Source organism: Glycine max, chromosome 1 (assembly GCF_000004515.6).
Source record: "Glycine max cultivar Williams 82 chromosome 1, Glycine_max_v4.0, whole genome shotgun sequence".
Lineage (NCBI taxonomy): Eukaryota > Viridiplantae > Streptophyta > Magnoliopsida > Fabales > Fabaceae > Glycine > Glycine max.
In genome coordinates, this window is record NC_016088.4 from 11312711 (window position 1) to 11329367 (window position 16657).

Sequence of the window (16657 nt, forward strand, 5' to 3'; positions counted from 1 at the left end):
AGCTTCTGGATGCTTGCTCTCTGGACGATGACACTTTCTTGATCTTTTGACTGTTGAGAGCCAAAGACTTTTCTTTCTTAAGTTCTTCGTCCTGCTGAAGTTCTTGTTCATGAACCTTAAGAGTATCAACTAGTTCTTCAAGGGACATAGACTTAAGATTCTTTAGAGCCTTTAGCGTTGTTACTTGTGGTCTCCATTTTCTAGACAAACTTCTCAAGATTTTGTTAATATAATCATAGTTGTCGTAAGTTCTTCCTAGAAATCTTAATTCATTAGGAATGATTTGAAAGCGTCTAAACATACTTTGTATGTCTTCGCCTTCTTCCATAGAGAAGAGTTCATACTTACGAGTGAGAAGACTTAGTTTATACCTTTTTACCTGTGATGTTCCTTTGTAGGTTACAGCAAGAGTGTCCCACATTTGCTTGGCAGTCTTGAAGCTATGTACTTTGGTGTATTCTTCTTCAAATAAGGCGCATAACATAACGTTCTGAGCCTTGGAGTTCAGCAAAAAATATGAGTTTTATCTCCTCTGCCCACTAGCTTCTTGGAATTTTGTTTAACTCATCGTCATATGGAATGTGATTTCCATTTTTCTACCATATCCTATAGATCAATGTGAATGGACTCGAAGTGAGCTATCATATGTCCTTCCAGTAGTCATATTTGACACCTCTAAACATGAGTGGTTTGTTGGTAGAGTATCCTTCTTCCATTTCTTTCTTTGATTTCTAGATCTTTTCTTTAGTATTTTTAAATACTCAACCTGTGAGGCTGAACTCTGATACCAACTAAAATAACAACAATCACACTAGAAGGGGGTTGAATAATGTGTTAATCAAAGATGCTAATTTTTTTATAAATAGAAACTCTAATCACAAGCTTAGAAAGATAGAAATAAAGGAGTCATCCACTGATGAGAAAAACAAGTTTGATGAAAAATCATGCACTTCCTTTTGTGGTTAACAAAAATTTAGTACGTTGTTGGATGTCACTTGTGAGGATATAAAATAAGTGTGTTAGTGATTTAAAGTCCAATGGACATAACTAAGAATAGCTCAATGTGAAAACACTAATATTCACAGTAAGTGATTTGATTGTTTTCCATTTTAAGTATGAATGTGACTTACTAGAGTTGTAGATGTTGGTATAATATGGAGTGAACTTATTTACGAAGTTAATCTTGCATACTTAACAACTCATAAGTACATCAATAATTTATACTTTTGTAAACATCAAAATCTAAGATATGGTAGGTCGTCCCATGGTCAGTGGATCATTCAAACCTAACACATTAGAGTTTGGGATACGTATGAGAGAAAAGAGAAAAACAATAAATTGAGTGTAATCTGAGTATGATATCTTGCTCAACAAGATAGTACATATGTTTATATATAGATAGTTACACAGATGTTAACACCTCAACTAACTCTAACTAACTAACAGAAAAGAAGCAATTGAACTAACTGCATACTTATCTCTAATATGGTTCATGACATATCAATAATCTTCACATTGAGAATTTAGAGCAATGCCACTTAAGTTTATCATAGCAGTTCCACAATATGATCAAAGAATTTAGAAAAAAATAATACACATTGAGAATTGAAAATAAATCAAAACCTTTCTATTTTCTCTTCCTAGCTCCCATTCTTTACTAGCTTCTACCACTTATGTGTGTGTGTTTTGCTTTTCTATTAATCATTATTTACAAGCCTTCAAAAGAGCAATATGGCATTCCAAATTATAGATAGAATCAATGCAACACCAAATCATATTAACACTGATTGAAAGGTTATCATTTGCAAAAGCAATTGAGTCAAAATCTCAAAAAACCATAATCAATTATGATTGAAATCAACCAGTATGATAGGTACCTTAGCATAAGACTGAACCAACTTCTTTTTTGGCACTGAGCAAAAATAGGGATTTTGAATTTGTACCAATTTTTAACTATGCAACAATGAGAAAGGGTTAGGGATTGATGTACAAACCAAAGAAAGAGTTTAGAATTCAAACTAGAGAATCATTGCATCAATGATCGAAACCAGAGAATGTGAATGTGAGCTTGAGCCTTGTTTGCAAATGGAAGGTTAGGGATTTCAGATTTTATCATATAGGGAAATGTTGTGGTCATTGAAGCGCTTAGTGGTAGCATGAGAAGGTGGTCTCAACAAGGGTCTCGGTAAACCCATGGCGGTGTGGCTAGAAGAAGGTGGTCGACGATTTCACAATTTTGTTTTCTAGGATTCTATGGCGCGCATGTTTTGTAGTTTTGCTTTGAAAGGGAAATTACCAATTCCGTATAAAATCAAGAAGCTGTATCCTCATGTAATCAGGCACATGAGTCAAAATAAGAAGAATTTTATTCAAGTGACCATCACATTACAGGGGAACAAAGCTAACAAAAACTCAAGAAGATGTTCATATATTGAACTCTGAGCTGCATAGGAATGGAAACAGGGACGAGGATGAGGGCTAAAAAAATGAAAAGAAGGATTGAAGATATGAGGTCTTATAGCACATGCAAGCAGTGACAAGGACGAGGCCGACGCACACAACCGCGGCGAGGATGAGGCTGGCGACACAAGTAGTTGCGCGACGAGACGATGCATATACGAATTTGGGTTTAGGGCTATGAATTGGATTTAGGGTCTCAAGCAACCATTTTTTTATAAGTCAACCAACTTCAATATGAGTAACTTGTTGATTTTTCTTTCCTACTAAAAATAATATAATATTATATATTTTTGAATGAGTTTTTAAGAGAAAAATATAATATAATATAAAATTTAATCTAATAATTTATCTAGTAATAATATCTATATAATCATTTAGGCTAGCTAAATTACATCCCTGACCCTCATTCTTTCTTTACACATGTCAAGTATAGGGATAGTTTTGAGATTTAACTAAGAAAAGTGTGTTCAATAAACAAAATCTTGATTAAACAAAATAAATAATTTATGCTATTATCATGTATTATTTTTTTATTAGTGGAAATCGAAGATAACGTAAGAGATTTAACAATAACTTACACACTCGATTCAACCAACTGAGTTATACCCCATGACTAGTATCATGTATTATGTATAATGTAAGATAAAATATAATATAATATTATAATTATATATGATATCATGTCTATGTTTAAATTCTTAAGTAATGTTATTAAATATTATTTTAGTAGTAGTATATTAATATATTAATTTGAATATATTACAAGATAAATATTTATTTTATTTTATATAATTTATAATTATAATAAATAAAAACTTAAATATAAAAAATATATTTTTAATATACAATAAATAGTTTAAAACATACCATTTATATAAATACTCAAATTTTAAAATTAATTAATTTGATCATGAAAATATATATTAACTATGTTTATACTTTGAATTTAGTGACAAAATGTCTGAAAATTATTGTTTATACTTAGAAAAATTCAAAATTGTTAATACATAAATTATATTTTTAATTTACAATAAATAATTTAAAATTTATTAATTATATAGTTACTCATTTTATAATTAATTAATTTGATTGTGAAAATATATTAACTAGTGTTACACTTGAGTCTTACTAAATCTTATTGGGTTGTAACCAATAAAATGTGTTACACTAAAGTTTTATTGGATCATAGTTAATCATGTTCATTTGAGTTTTATTGGACCTTAATCAATAATTAGTTTTATGCTTCAGTTTTATTGGGCCTTGTCCATCATTAATTTTATACATAAGCCTTATTGGACCTTGGTCAATTATCAGAATTACACTTGAGCCTTTGACAATCATCAACGTTTCACTTCAACTTTATTTGGTCTTCATCAATCTTTAGTTTTATACTTAGGTCTTATTGGGCTTGATCAATTATTTGTATTGCACTTGGCCTTTAGTGAATCATTAGTTTTATATTTGGACTTTATTGGGTAGGTTAATCATCGGTGTTATACTTAGGTCTTATTGGGTCATATTGTATTTCTAACATTATATTCTTATTCTTTTTGCTATTTGTAATATATGTTTTTATTTATTTTTAGGTTTATTTTTTACCCAAAAATATTATAGATCTATTATTATTTATAATTTTAATTATATAAATAATGTTTAACCACAATTAACATGACAATAAGTAAAGTTCCTTTTATGTTGTAAGACTTTTTTATTTTTATGTTAGGTCTTCTTTAAAAAAAGAAAAATAATTAATTTAAAAAAAAATTGCATCCTAAATATTTTATGGTTATTATGTTATTATTATTACTTACATTTTGATTATATATGAAATATATACAATATTATTAATATTAATATTAAATAATAGTAATGGTGAAAATAATCATATCAAAATAGTGACTGAATATTATCAAATAATTTTCAGTCGCTAAACTGGTATGAGCTTTGTAGTTTCCTAACATTGCAATCCCAATTTGGTGGCCATTTTGAAATTTAAAAGCCAGTAAATGAAAACAAAAATTCGGTCTCTAAAAGTAACAAAATGTTCAACAGAGATCAAAACAAAATGTTGTAGGCATTCCTAAAATGAAAGTTCGGTCGCAAAATCAGTTGCTAGTGGCTCGCTCGTTGTCACCAATAGTTCTGGGTCGTTAAAATGCATTTTTCTAGTGGGAATATAGTTAATCACTATAACTCTAGCATCTTAGTTTTCAATGTTAAGCTACTTGAAAAACAATCTCTAACTCCAAGTTTTGACGTTAAGCTCTATGTCCTATCGAAAGTTCTACTCTCCTTTTCCTTCTCCTTCTTCGTAATTTTCTTTGCCCCCTCCATTCTGTTTATATCAACTCTCAAAAGTTCATTTGTGTTAAATAGGCAAGTCAAGTTTACTTTTGGCATCTGTGCTTTTTAAATGTTCAATTCGATCATTTATTTATTTTAAAAAAAAACTTCTTATCGTTTTCGTTAGATGGATAATGATGCTGACAGTCAAGCTGAACATATATATGTCAATTTTTACTTTTGTGCCAATAAGTGGTTTTCAAACCAACGGTTTTAAAAATGCCAATATAATAATTTAATAATTTTTAAGTTTAAATTAAAAAAATTAATTTTGTAAATTAATTCATGAAATTAAAATAAAATTATTAGATTAAATTAATATTTAAATTATATTAATATTAATATTGATATATTATATTATATTTAATATACAAAATGTAAAATTAATATATCATATTATAATAAATTTATATTTAAATTGAAATATATTAAATTAAAATATTTTGTTATATCAATATGAGTATATTGTATAAAATAAATATTAACAAAAACTTTTATATTAAAATAACAATACATATTTATAATTTATATACTAATTTTATAGTTTAACTTTTTATAATATTTATCATGTTATTAATATTAATATTTTAAATTTTAATTATATTATTTTATTTTTGGAATAATTATTTGTAAATATAAGTATTATAAACTTTGTAATACTTGTAATATTATGTTTTTTTTATAAAGCGTAATAAAATAATTATGATATTTATTTTAAATGATGAAATTATAATTTATTATATAATTAATATTATTTTATTATCATTTAAATAAAATACCAATCAATTAATTCAGTAATTATTATTATTATTTCATTATAATTAATTTTATTATAATTTATAAGTATTATTATAGTGATGGTTTAGAATTGTCAGTATATGTATTATAGTTTTATTATATTAAAAATATAATTTATTGGTTTTTTGTAATCTCCACAAATTGTGTTGATATCACCATTAGATATGTTCCCTAAAAGAAAAATCACTGTTAGATATATATTCCCTAACATCATTAGTTTAGTTTTATTTAGACTGAAGGGTACCATTAATTTTTTTTAATAAGAGGATTAAATTGAGCAATTTTTAAGACAATAAGGGACAAGCAAAGACATCACTCACAATAATGAAAGAGATCCCAACTATATTGATATCAAGATTAAATTAAACATTTTAAAAATTTAGAGACTCATTTGAATTTCATAAATAAGTAGATGGATAAAAACATAATTTAACCTTTATTTTTGTGTGTGTGTGTGTGTGAAATCTTGTGTGTGACATGCAAGTGTGTTATGGAGAAATAGTGGGTGACTTGAGAGGGAGAGGGAGAGGGAGAGGGAGAGAGGGAAGGAGACAATGTGGAAAATTTAAGAAAAATGATAAAAAAAAAAAGTAAAACAAAAGCCACTAATTTTATTGATTCTCTAATTTAAATTTTGGATTTTTATTTTATAAAAAAAAATAAATTTTGTATTCTATTAATTGAAGTAAATGGATTTTTTTATTCAAATTTTGTTATTATTATTTTTACTCTTATTATTTTTTAAACTAATTTTAGAACTAAGTCATAAAAGAGTCAAAAGAAATAGAATTGGACTATATCAAACTAAATATAGAAAAATACCTTTTTGCTTTTTTTATACTATTTTTATCATTTTTTTCGGTTTTTTTTGTTAACTTTTCTACTTTATTTTTATCGAAATAGGATGGTCACACATAAGACATATAACGTGCTTGAAAAATTTGAACCAAAGCTTTCAACTCCCACTTCATATACTTTTAGCTAAACTAATACATCATGTAAGGATTTTTATTATATTTTAAACTTGTTATAATTATTATCCAAATTATTTGTATCTATTTCAATAATTTAAGCTATATCCACAATACAAAACATCTATTTCATTTGAAATTAAATAAATTAAAATACGTTATTTCTCATTTACATGAATTTACAGGGACATATATTGACTACATTATATCTTTCTAAAAGCTTAAAGCTAGAACTATAATAAGCTTTCAATCATTTTTACCAAGGGTGTTACGATATATAGTGTGCATGAACACCAAAATGCACCACTTGCGTATCGACTAATCTAAATTTATAAGGACCTCACTTAATTTTAATATGTCAAGTATAAAACAAATAAATTACAAGACACCGAAACTCAACAACTTGAGCAATCTACTATTTAATTGGAATAGCATTTTTCTAATTCACCATCCACTAAAATATGGGGTGCATTGTCATTCCTGAAGTCACACAAAAATATGTGGTAATTAATTAGACTTTGGGAGTTGGAGGAGGAAGTAGCCATTTGGAGCCTTCAATCATCGCAAGTGTTATGTAAGGTTTGACCTCCGTTTCACTTAGTTGCTTAGTTATAGGAGCACGCCCTTTGGGGTCTGCACCAGGTCCCGTGTTCTGGTACTCTCCAAAACGAACAGTTCTGTAGATAATCATGCATTTTATTGATCAACATGACACCAAATCTAGTTTAAAAGTTTATAAAATGAAAAGATGGCAAGCATTGTGTGTAATGCAACATAATTATACACATTTATGCATTACTTAAGGAGCTAAATGTTTAGTATATAGTTATATTGATGTAAGGATGTAAAATTGGTCCTGAAGAGTTAAATTAGAAAGTTACTTGTCATGTTCGGGGTGATTGTTGTTACTCCACCCTAATTTATTCACAATACCACTCATGGTGCTGTATGCAAAGACCACTCTAGGATGAGACATCCATGCTCTGCCCAAGAAAGTCCCAGTACCAGTTCCAGTAACATCACAATGTACAAATGAGTAGGCATTGTCCTCTGTCTCACTTTTTCTTGCTTGTGCCACTATAACAGTAATCCCATTGTCGCCAAGCGTTCTTAGTTCGGTACTCTACATCATAAAATAAATCCACAATACTTATTACAATTATATTTAGTATATCACAAATTAATTGAAATATACAAATATTACAGTTCGCGAAATTTTAGATACCATATATAGTGACTTCCCACTTCCAAAAATATAATCCATGGTGCCTTGAATTAAGCAGTCTTTGAAAAAATGTTTATTCCTATCATCACAAATTGTGTCCTGGAATCCAAACATCTTGCAATTGTAAAATGCTGCTTTGTCACCTGAAATTCGCAATGCCACTGCTTGACCTCCTGGCGTTTTTGGATCAGGTCTCGGTGCAGTGTTCTATACCATCAAATTCATAAACCACAAACACAAAACATGATAAGAAAAATGCAAACCCAAAATATAAGGCATTTTCATCATTTAATTAATAGGACTTTTAAGGAAGATTGTATACAAACCGAGATCATGATGTTAGCTGCCACAAAATAATCTGATTCAACAATCAATGTAGCACTATCAACAGTGCCATATTGTTGTGCGGTTCCCCCAAATGTCAAGTTTGGCATTTTCTCTGGTACCCCATACAATGTGACGAAAGGCTTTGTCCTCTCAATTTTGATTTTCTCATTATAATTTCCAGCTCCAATAAACACAATTACACGCTTGGTGTTCCCATTAGGTACACTGTTAATGGCATCAGTGATGGTCTTGAATTCCCCACTTCCATCTTGCATTACCTTCACAACCTTAGCACCTTCTTCAGCAGCCACCAATGCGGGGTCTATAGTGCTTTTTCTTTGATCTAAAGGTCCTACATTAGTACTAAACCATGTGCCCAATTGTTCCTTGTTAGCAGGAATTGGCACATTGTCATCAGAGAAAACAACCTGGGTTGTTAGAAAAGCGACTATGAGAGTCACCTGAATGGTAGTGCATATAGTTTTGGAGGCCATATTTCCAACTTTTTCTTTTTGGAGTTGTCTCTTGGGTTATTACAATTGTAATTTATAAGAAATATAGGAATAAAGAGATTCCTAAATTTGAGATTTTTTTCATTTTGAGAGGAGTGAATTTGAGTCAACAGTCTTTTGTTAGGAAGCTAAAATTAAGCAAGGGATTTAAAGTTGATTGTTTTGAAGTTATAGTTGCATAAATAGACTTATTTTAGTCCAGGACAACTTTTTTAGGGTGTTATAGTTTCTAATCATACAAATGTGTAACCCAAAATTGAAAAGAAGGAAAAAACTGAATACAGTTTTAGATAATGGATTTAGGCCATGAATCAATAAGGGAATATTGATAGGTAATTTAGCATGGATCAGTAGGTTTTGGTGATTTAGAATATTTTTATTTTAATTAGGATTCATTTGTTTGTATTTTAACATTAAAAGATAAATACATTTTTCTTAAAATAGTAGGAATGGGAAAAAGTATATATTTACTTTCATATATAATTTTGAGTATAGTTTTAACATACAATAAAACATAAATATACTATGTTGATTATAATTTTTCAAAGAGATTTGAAAATATATTTATTAACACATTTTTTCAACTTTTTATTTATTGATTAAAATGTATTAAATTGTTAACTTATCAAGGGATTGAAGCTTGACAAAGGAATTTAAGATCTTTTCTCCTAAGGAATTAGGGTTTGATTGATTTTTCATAATTCGTGTCAATATTTTATTAAAATGTATTGTTGTGCTCAATCATTTCACACCAAGCAAAGGGACTAGTAAAGTTATATATATATATATATATGTATATATATATATATATATAAAGAATTTTGCCATGGAAATATGGCATGTCTTTATTGTTTTTGAAAGGAAATTTCATTGTGGCAACAACTAAGATCCTTATAGCAAGAAACTTCAGTCTCACCCCCTTGGCCAAAATTTGATTGGTCCCTAGTAAAAATTAGGCTTGCAATAGAAGTTGATTGCTCCAACGACAACAAAACTCACATTGGTGTTACTTTGGAAGTGGAGAAGAAACTCGCTACAGCAAATCAATGTGTCGCCAAAGCGAATTAACTTCCAGAGAGTTATCTGGATCAACCATCAGGGTTCACTACAGCGATAGCATTCTCGACATGAAGAATAAAGTTCTAGAAACCTCCAAGTGAATTTTTGTGGTCAATCTCTCAAGTTCTACACCTAGATAAGGTTTAAAAGCCTTTAACCATTCACCATATAGCTCCTTTGAGTAGAAGGGTCTAAAATTTCAATTGTCCCATAAGGTTTCACCTCCTTTGAGTGCTTTTGTCTTATCCTTATAATGTTTAGAAGAAACATATAAACATTGAGGTGCATATCTTCTAATTCAGCTATTTGAAGTTTCCTTTTCTCATCGAACAATGCAGAATCAAAGTTAATGAATTTCAAGGCCCAATAAGCCTTGTGCTCTAGTTCCACGGGCAAATGACAAGCTTTCTAGTAGACCATTTGGAATGGAGTCAATCCAATGAGAGTCTTCTTGGTAATTAGATATGCCTATAAAGTGTCATCCAACTTGGACGAAAAATCCTTTCTTGATGATGAAATTGTTTTCTCAAGAATCCTTTTGATATCTCTATTTGAAACTTCCTGTTGCCCATTGGTTTGCGAATGATAAGTGGCTGCCACTTTGTGTCTCAACAAGTAATGCTCCAAAACTTTATTGAGTTGAGCATTACAAAAGTGAGAACCTCCATCACTAATAAGCACTTTAGGAAAACCAAACCTTTAGAATATATTATTTTTTAGAAACTTCATCATTATTTTAGCATAATTTTTTTGCATAGCCACGCCAAGAATTAAGCCTTCTCAGACCATAAAGTGACACTTTTCCCGGTTGAGAATTAGGTTGGTCTCTATACATATTTTCAACACAAAAAGTCATAAGATGGGCTAAATATTGAAGAATCATTCATAAAAACATCAATACACTTCTCCACCAAGTTGGAGAAAATGGCCTACATACATCTTTGAAATGTGACGGGTGCATTGCATAATCTAAATGACATATTTCTATAAGCATATACTCCAAAGGGATAAGTGAAAATTATCGTCTCTTGGTTCTTGAGGTAAACAACTATTTAGTTGTATCCAAAGTAACCATCAAGAAAACAATAGTATGCTTGACCCACATGTCAATCCAACATTTGATCCATGAAAGGAAGAGGAAAATGGTCTTTCCTTGTAGCTTGGTTAAGCTTATAGTGGTCAATGCACATCTTATAACCCATCACAGTTCTTATGGGAATTGAATTAACTCATTTTTCTCATTTGTGATAATTGTCATACCCCATTTCTTTGGTACTACTTGCATGGGACTAACCTATACACTATTAGATATGGGATATGTCATGCCAGCCTCAAGAAGCTTAAGAGCCTCTTTTCTCACCACCTCTTTCATAGTAGGCTTGAGTTTTCTTTGAGTTTGTGCAATTGGCTTAAATTCTTTTTCAAGCATGATCTTGTGCATACAAAATGAGAGACTAATACCTTTGGGATCGAAAATGGTCAAACCAATTTCTTCTTTTTTATCCTTCAAGACCTTCACTAACTTCTCCTATTCTAACTCAGATATAGAACTACTAATGATAACATATTTTCCCTTCTTTCTTTCAAGAAAAACGTATTTTAAATGAGGAGGAAACTTTAACTTGGGTTTCTCCTCTTTCTTTTCACCTTCCACTTTCATTTCTTTAAATACTTCTTCGTTGGGTGGAATTTCCTTGGAAGTATCTAGTTGTAACAACATAACATCAACTTTTTTTTTCTTCCTTTTCATTTAAGTTATCACAAGAATTTATCAAAGCAAGTTGACGAGGATTAGAGACTTGCATTTGATCCTAAGTATTATCAATCATATCATCAACAACATCCTCCCTAAAACAATCCATGTCATCATTTGGGTGAGTCATGGCATCAAACATATTGAAGACAATCTCATCCTCCTTCTCTTGATAGTAAGTTTGCCTTCCCCCATATCAATAATAGTCTTAGTAGTCATCAAGAATGGTCTTCACCAAATGAGGGGAACTTTGACATCCTCTGTTATCTCCATCCCTACAAAATCAATTGGAAACACAAATTTATCCACCTTCACAAGGATATCTTCTATCACACCATAAGGATTCTTGATTGAGGGGTTCGTTGATTGTAATTGAAGTGATGAAAATACCAACAGAAAAGGGGGGGGGGGGGTTCAATTGTGTTTTTACAAAATTTGATTCCTTTTTGAAAAGTTAGTTTAGTTGAAAAGACTTTGACACAAGGTTTTAGTTGTAAGTATATTTATCAAAGGAGTTTTCAGCCTTAGTGAGAGTCAAAAATAGTAAACAATTTAGAGTAAAAAATAGTGTAGAGAGAGAGAAGAAAGATGACGCACAATGATTTTTATACAAGTTCATCCCAAACTTAGGCTACGTATAGTTCTCACCTTTCAAGATGAGATTTGACTAACACAACCAGTCATTGTTAGACCAACCAACCATGGGATTTCCAAAATTTGTTAACAACCCCACTGGACTTCACACCTAGCCACTGGTAGACCAGCAACACCACTGGTTACAACCTTTGTCTGCCACTTGTTGGACTTTTAACAACAAAGGATTTATGTGTTTGAATTGCACAAAGAAAAATTTCTCCTCACAAGAGGATTTCCACTAAGGAAATTACAATAAGATCTATTTCATTTTATAGGATTTTACAGAAGTGGGTCACTCTCTATTGAGAGGGATGAAGCAACAATGATAAATTTCTCATATAGAGAATTTGGGTCAAGTTTCTCTCACTTGGAAGGATTCAACTTTACTTGATGATGGTTCTTGATGAGTCTTTTGGAGGAAGCAAACACAAATGACAATTGTCATGTCATGACAACTAGTAGGGTCATTCTGAAGTTCCCATTATGAGGAACCTTTCTGATAAGCATTCTAAAGTTACATTAGAATGGAGATTCTAATGTTAGCTGAGAAGGGATCCATACTGGAAGTAGATTCTTTTGATGAAGTTTAACTGATATGTCTTTCTGAAGTAGCACAACTTTATCAATCATATTCATAGCACAAAATATTTTGAAGTAGATTACTTCATAAAAACAAAGTGAAGGTACAATAGTTGGTGTGTTAGTGTTCTATCCAAGGTTAGACTAAAATGTATCTCTAATATTTCATTTTGATGTTCATTATCATTTCTTCTCATGGACAAATTTAGCTTTAAACTAGATTGCATCTTCTAATGCAATTAACATTCACTTTCTGATGTGCCCTTGGTATGTGTGACAACATATGGAAAGTGAGATGTTGTCACCTTTAGTCTTCTGATGTGCCCTCTATATATGTGGCAACATATGAAAGAACTGATGTTGTCCTTGGGGTGAGTTTTGAACCATTTTAAACTTCATTCTAAAGTTCAGACTTCAGAGTCAAGTTCTTCATCATTCTGATGTAGATGTGTCTTCTATGTAAGGCATTGTTGTCTTTTACTTTGGCATAACTAAGTACTTAGATGGAAGCATTCTTCATCATGCAGATGAGTTTCAAGGATTCTTCTGAGTTCTTTACTCTTGACAAATGTTCTGAGCATCATTTTGAGCACCTCATAATACTTGTGTTGATGGTGAATTTTGTATGTGTTTTTGTCAACAAACATAATCCCATAAATATTTGAGGAAGAGGACAATTCTTCCTTTGGAGGTTCTATATTCTCTCGTTAAGTCCTTTACCATGGGTCAATGTGTTTGTTAATGTTTTAATTATGTTAGGATTTACGTCGGCCAAGTGTAACTGAATCCTAATTGTAGTACTAAACAGAAGCTCAGGTCGTCTCCCAAGGGAATAATGCAAGGATGAATGTTCAAATTAAAACCTTTTAGATAAAGATGTTTTTGTGTTTTTATATTTTAAACTACCTAAAACTAAAACTAATCAAAACAGAAAATAAAAGATATATTTTTCTAGAGAGATTAATGTGCTGAAAATATAATAATAGAAATTAAAAGAAAAGGTAAGAAGTTCCTTGTTGATCCAATAATAATTCTAGACGAAAACAATAGCATTGAAATGCTAAGATTGTACTCGGAATCCCCCTATTTGTTGTAATTCCTCACACTTCTACGTCGTTATATCGTTCATCCCTAATTCATTAATGTATTATATCCCTAATCCCTTAGGTGATAGACCCTAAATCATTTGCTTTGATTCCTAATCCCTTGGCAAACCAACACAAGCAATCAACATTATTCCTAAAGTATACTAAAGTATAAATATAAATGTCTCAAATTGCATATGAAAATATGGTAAATTTGACATTTATCAACACTCCAAACTTAGAACCTTGCTTGTCCTCAAGTAAGACTGAACTAAAAACAAACTAACTAGTAAAAATTTAAAATAAAACTAGACTAAAAATAAGAACAATGATTCACAATTATAAGTTACAAACATGCTTCTCTTGCATTCCCCTTATTTATTCAATGGTTTATTTGATTATGTGCTTCAATCATATAAGTATGGTGCTCATATTTAGCTTTTTAGCTCAACCAAATCGTTTACAAAGTTCAAAACATGCAACAAGAGTGGCATTATGAATCTAATCACATAGTAACTTATCCTCTCATAAAGTGTTTCACTCTTAAACTTATGATTTAGCTTGGGTAAGTATTTCACTCAATTCACATCTTAGAACACCACAGTTAAACTTTGACTTTCATCTCAAGTTAATCAATACATCAAAGGCATGCAGAGATCACTAAGGACTTTATTGGCTTGTAATGGGGCTTGACTAACAAGGAGTATTGGTTTTTCTAGATATTTCAAAGTAACTTAGAGGAAGGAAAGCATTAGTCTATTCATATTTCATTTCATTCACTTCTTACCAATCCTTGGTATCCCAGATTTTCAATTTCATACACACTTTGCTTTGTTCTCAATTTTTGATTTTTTCTTTACTTTGCTTCTCTCTTGTTTTTTTGTTTTTCAAATTTTTCCTTTTTCAATACTTTAAAAGAGAGAATGAGGATAATATTTTTAACCTTTGTTCACGTGATAACTTGTTACCTTTTTTTTTTGCCTTTGAGTGGTGCATTGCCACTCCAAACTTAAAACTTTTATGAATTCCTAGACCTATGCTCTCCTATCCTTTAAGGGTAGTAGCGGATATAAAAACATATACATTTTAAGGTTAGGGAATTAGAAAAGAATACATCAATTAAGTTCAAAGTAAGGTGCAAGGGATGAACAATGTAGGCTAGACTTTTAGGCTCTTGGCTAAACATGCAAACATGACCTTGATCATTTGAATGCATACAATTGCAATCAATCTACAAGAGATTCGATCAAAGTCTGCTATGAGTGAAATAAGAGTGTCTCTCAATATATATTTGTATCATTATAAGGATTATTCACTCAATAGGCTAGGTCTACAAGTTGTTTTATTTGCTTTCAATTTTTCATGTCAAACTCATTACACATCTCAATCAAGCAAAATCAATGATTTTCACTTTTAACATTTGAGTTCAACCACACAAAGAATGATTTAAGCACAAAAAATTGTTTTATTTTATGGTAGGTTAGTAATAAAATGGTGATGCTTCTTAATCACTTGTGTTTCCTTGTCTTCCTAATAATAAAAATATTCCTAAACTATCACACATATACTAAACAACTAAACTAATAAAGCAAAATGAATAAAAGGTAAAAGAGAGGGTAGAAAAGGCCAAAGAATAATAATAAAAATTCAATTTCTCTTGTTATATTTTATTTATGTAAATTAAACAAAATAGTAACAAACTAACTAAATAAGAAATTTATATATACGCGCGCGCGCGCGCACACACACATATATATATATATATATATATAATATACTGTTTAAATGTATATTTTTTTATGTATTTTTTGATATATTTTTAAAATATGTTTTGTAAATTATATAAAAATATATAAAATATATAATATATTAATAAAATTTTATTCGTTATTAATAAAATTATTAAAATTCAACAAGAAATTTTTCGTATCTAGAGTTGATAGCAGTTGTGGTCAAATACTAATTATATAATATATTTTAAATAATCTATTTTAATTTATATTATATAAAAATAATAAATAGATTAGTTTTTATATATTTTGAAATATATTTATATAAAATACATATAAAATATATTTATAAATTATATTATATAAAATATATTAGTAAAATTTTCAACATCACCAAAATAAAATTTTATTCTTTATTAATAAAATTATTAAAATCGTTCAACAATAAATTATTCATATCTAGAGTTGATAGCAACTGTGACCAAATACTAATTATATAGAATATTTTTTTATTGAACCATTTTAATTATTATTAATAACTAAAAAAATTAATTAATATATTTTATCGCTTGTCAATTTTTTTTATTGATTTTATCAAAAAATGAGATGTTAGATGTGTGTCTATACAAGAATATCTCATGGCAAATGTTAATTAATACATGTTCTTGACACGTTAATTAAGAAATTTAAAATAAAATTATCTTTATTACTAGACAAAAAATTACACTGTCATAATTTTTATTTTATTTTCTATGATTTTCACACCAAATATTTTTTTTCTTTACTTTCTTAATTGGTGTGCCCACCGCTTAATTAGCAAGATGCAAGATTTAATTCGCCTCAAAAGTAAGCTCGAACTTTGAACTATATTTATTGAAATTAAGGAAGTTAATGCTGCCTCCCAACGGTCATTGTGGTTGAAAAAATGTAAATCTGGGAGGTTACGCATATTAAAAGATATCTTTTTCTTCGTGTACAACTAAAAAATATTTATTAACAAATAAAAAAAAAGATATTATTAGTATATAGTCTTTACTATAAACTGTTTGTATAGACATATATAACATATTTTAGAGGTGCTCTCAGTCATTACAACTAAAATAAAGTTTGTTTTGGTGTCTAAAAGATAAATCGTCTCTTTTTAATCCCTTAATTATAAAAATGAGTCATATAACATCC

The 16657-nt window shown here is 29.6% G+C and overlaps 1 protein-coding gene across 1 annotated transcript; it reads right to left on the minus strand.

Annotated features, from left to right (window-relative positions):
- Nucleotides 1–6724: 6724 nt before the first annotated feature.
- On the minus strand, nt 6725–8621 carry LOC100786427 (pectinesterase PPME1). Its single transcript, XM_003517841.4, has 4 exons — nt 8124–8621; nt 7798–8004; nt 7454–7695; nt 6725–7249 (listed from the first exon to the last, which is right to left on the minus strand). The coding sequence occupies exons 1-4, from the start codon at nt 8616–8618 to the stop codon at nt 7084–7086; spliced, it is 1110 nt and encodes a 369-aa protein (XP_003517889.1). The 5' UTR covers nt 8619–8621; the 3' UTR covers nt 6725–7083.
- Nucleotides 8622–16657: the final 8036 nt, after the last annotated feature.

Excerpts from the sequence above, each read along its gene's own strand:
- LOC100786427 (XM_003517841.4), bottom strand. The coding sequence starts at position 8,618 with ATGGCCTCCAAAACTATATGCACTACCATTCAGGTGACTCTCATAGTC. Across the intron at positions 7,696-7,797 it reads GTGGGAAGTCACTATATATG|AGTACCGAACTAAGAACGCT; the intron begins GTATCTAAAATT and ends TTTATGATGTAG. Across the intron at positions 7,250-7,453 it reads AATCACCCCGAACATGACAA|AACTGTTCGTTTTGGAGAGT; the intron begins GTAACTTTCTAA and ends GATTATCTACAG.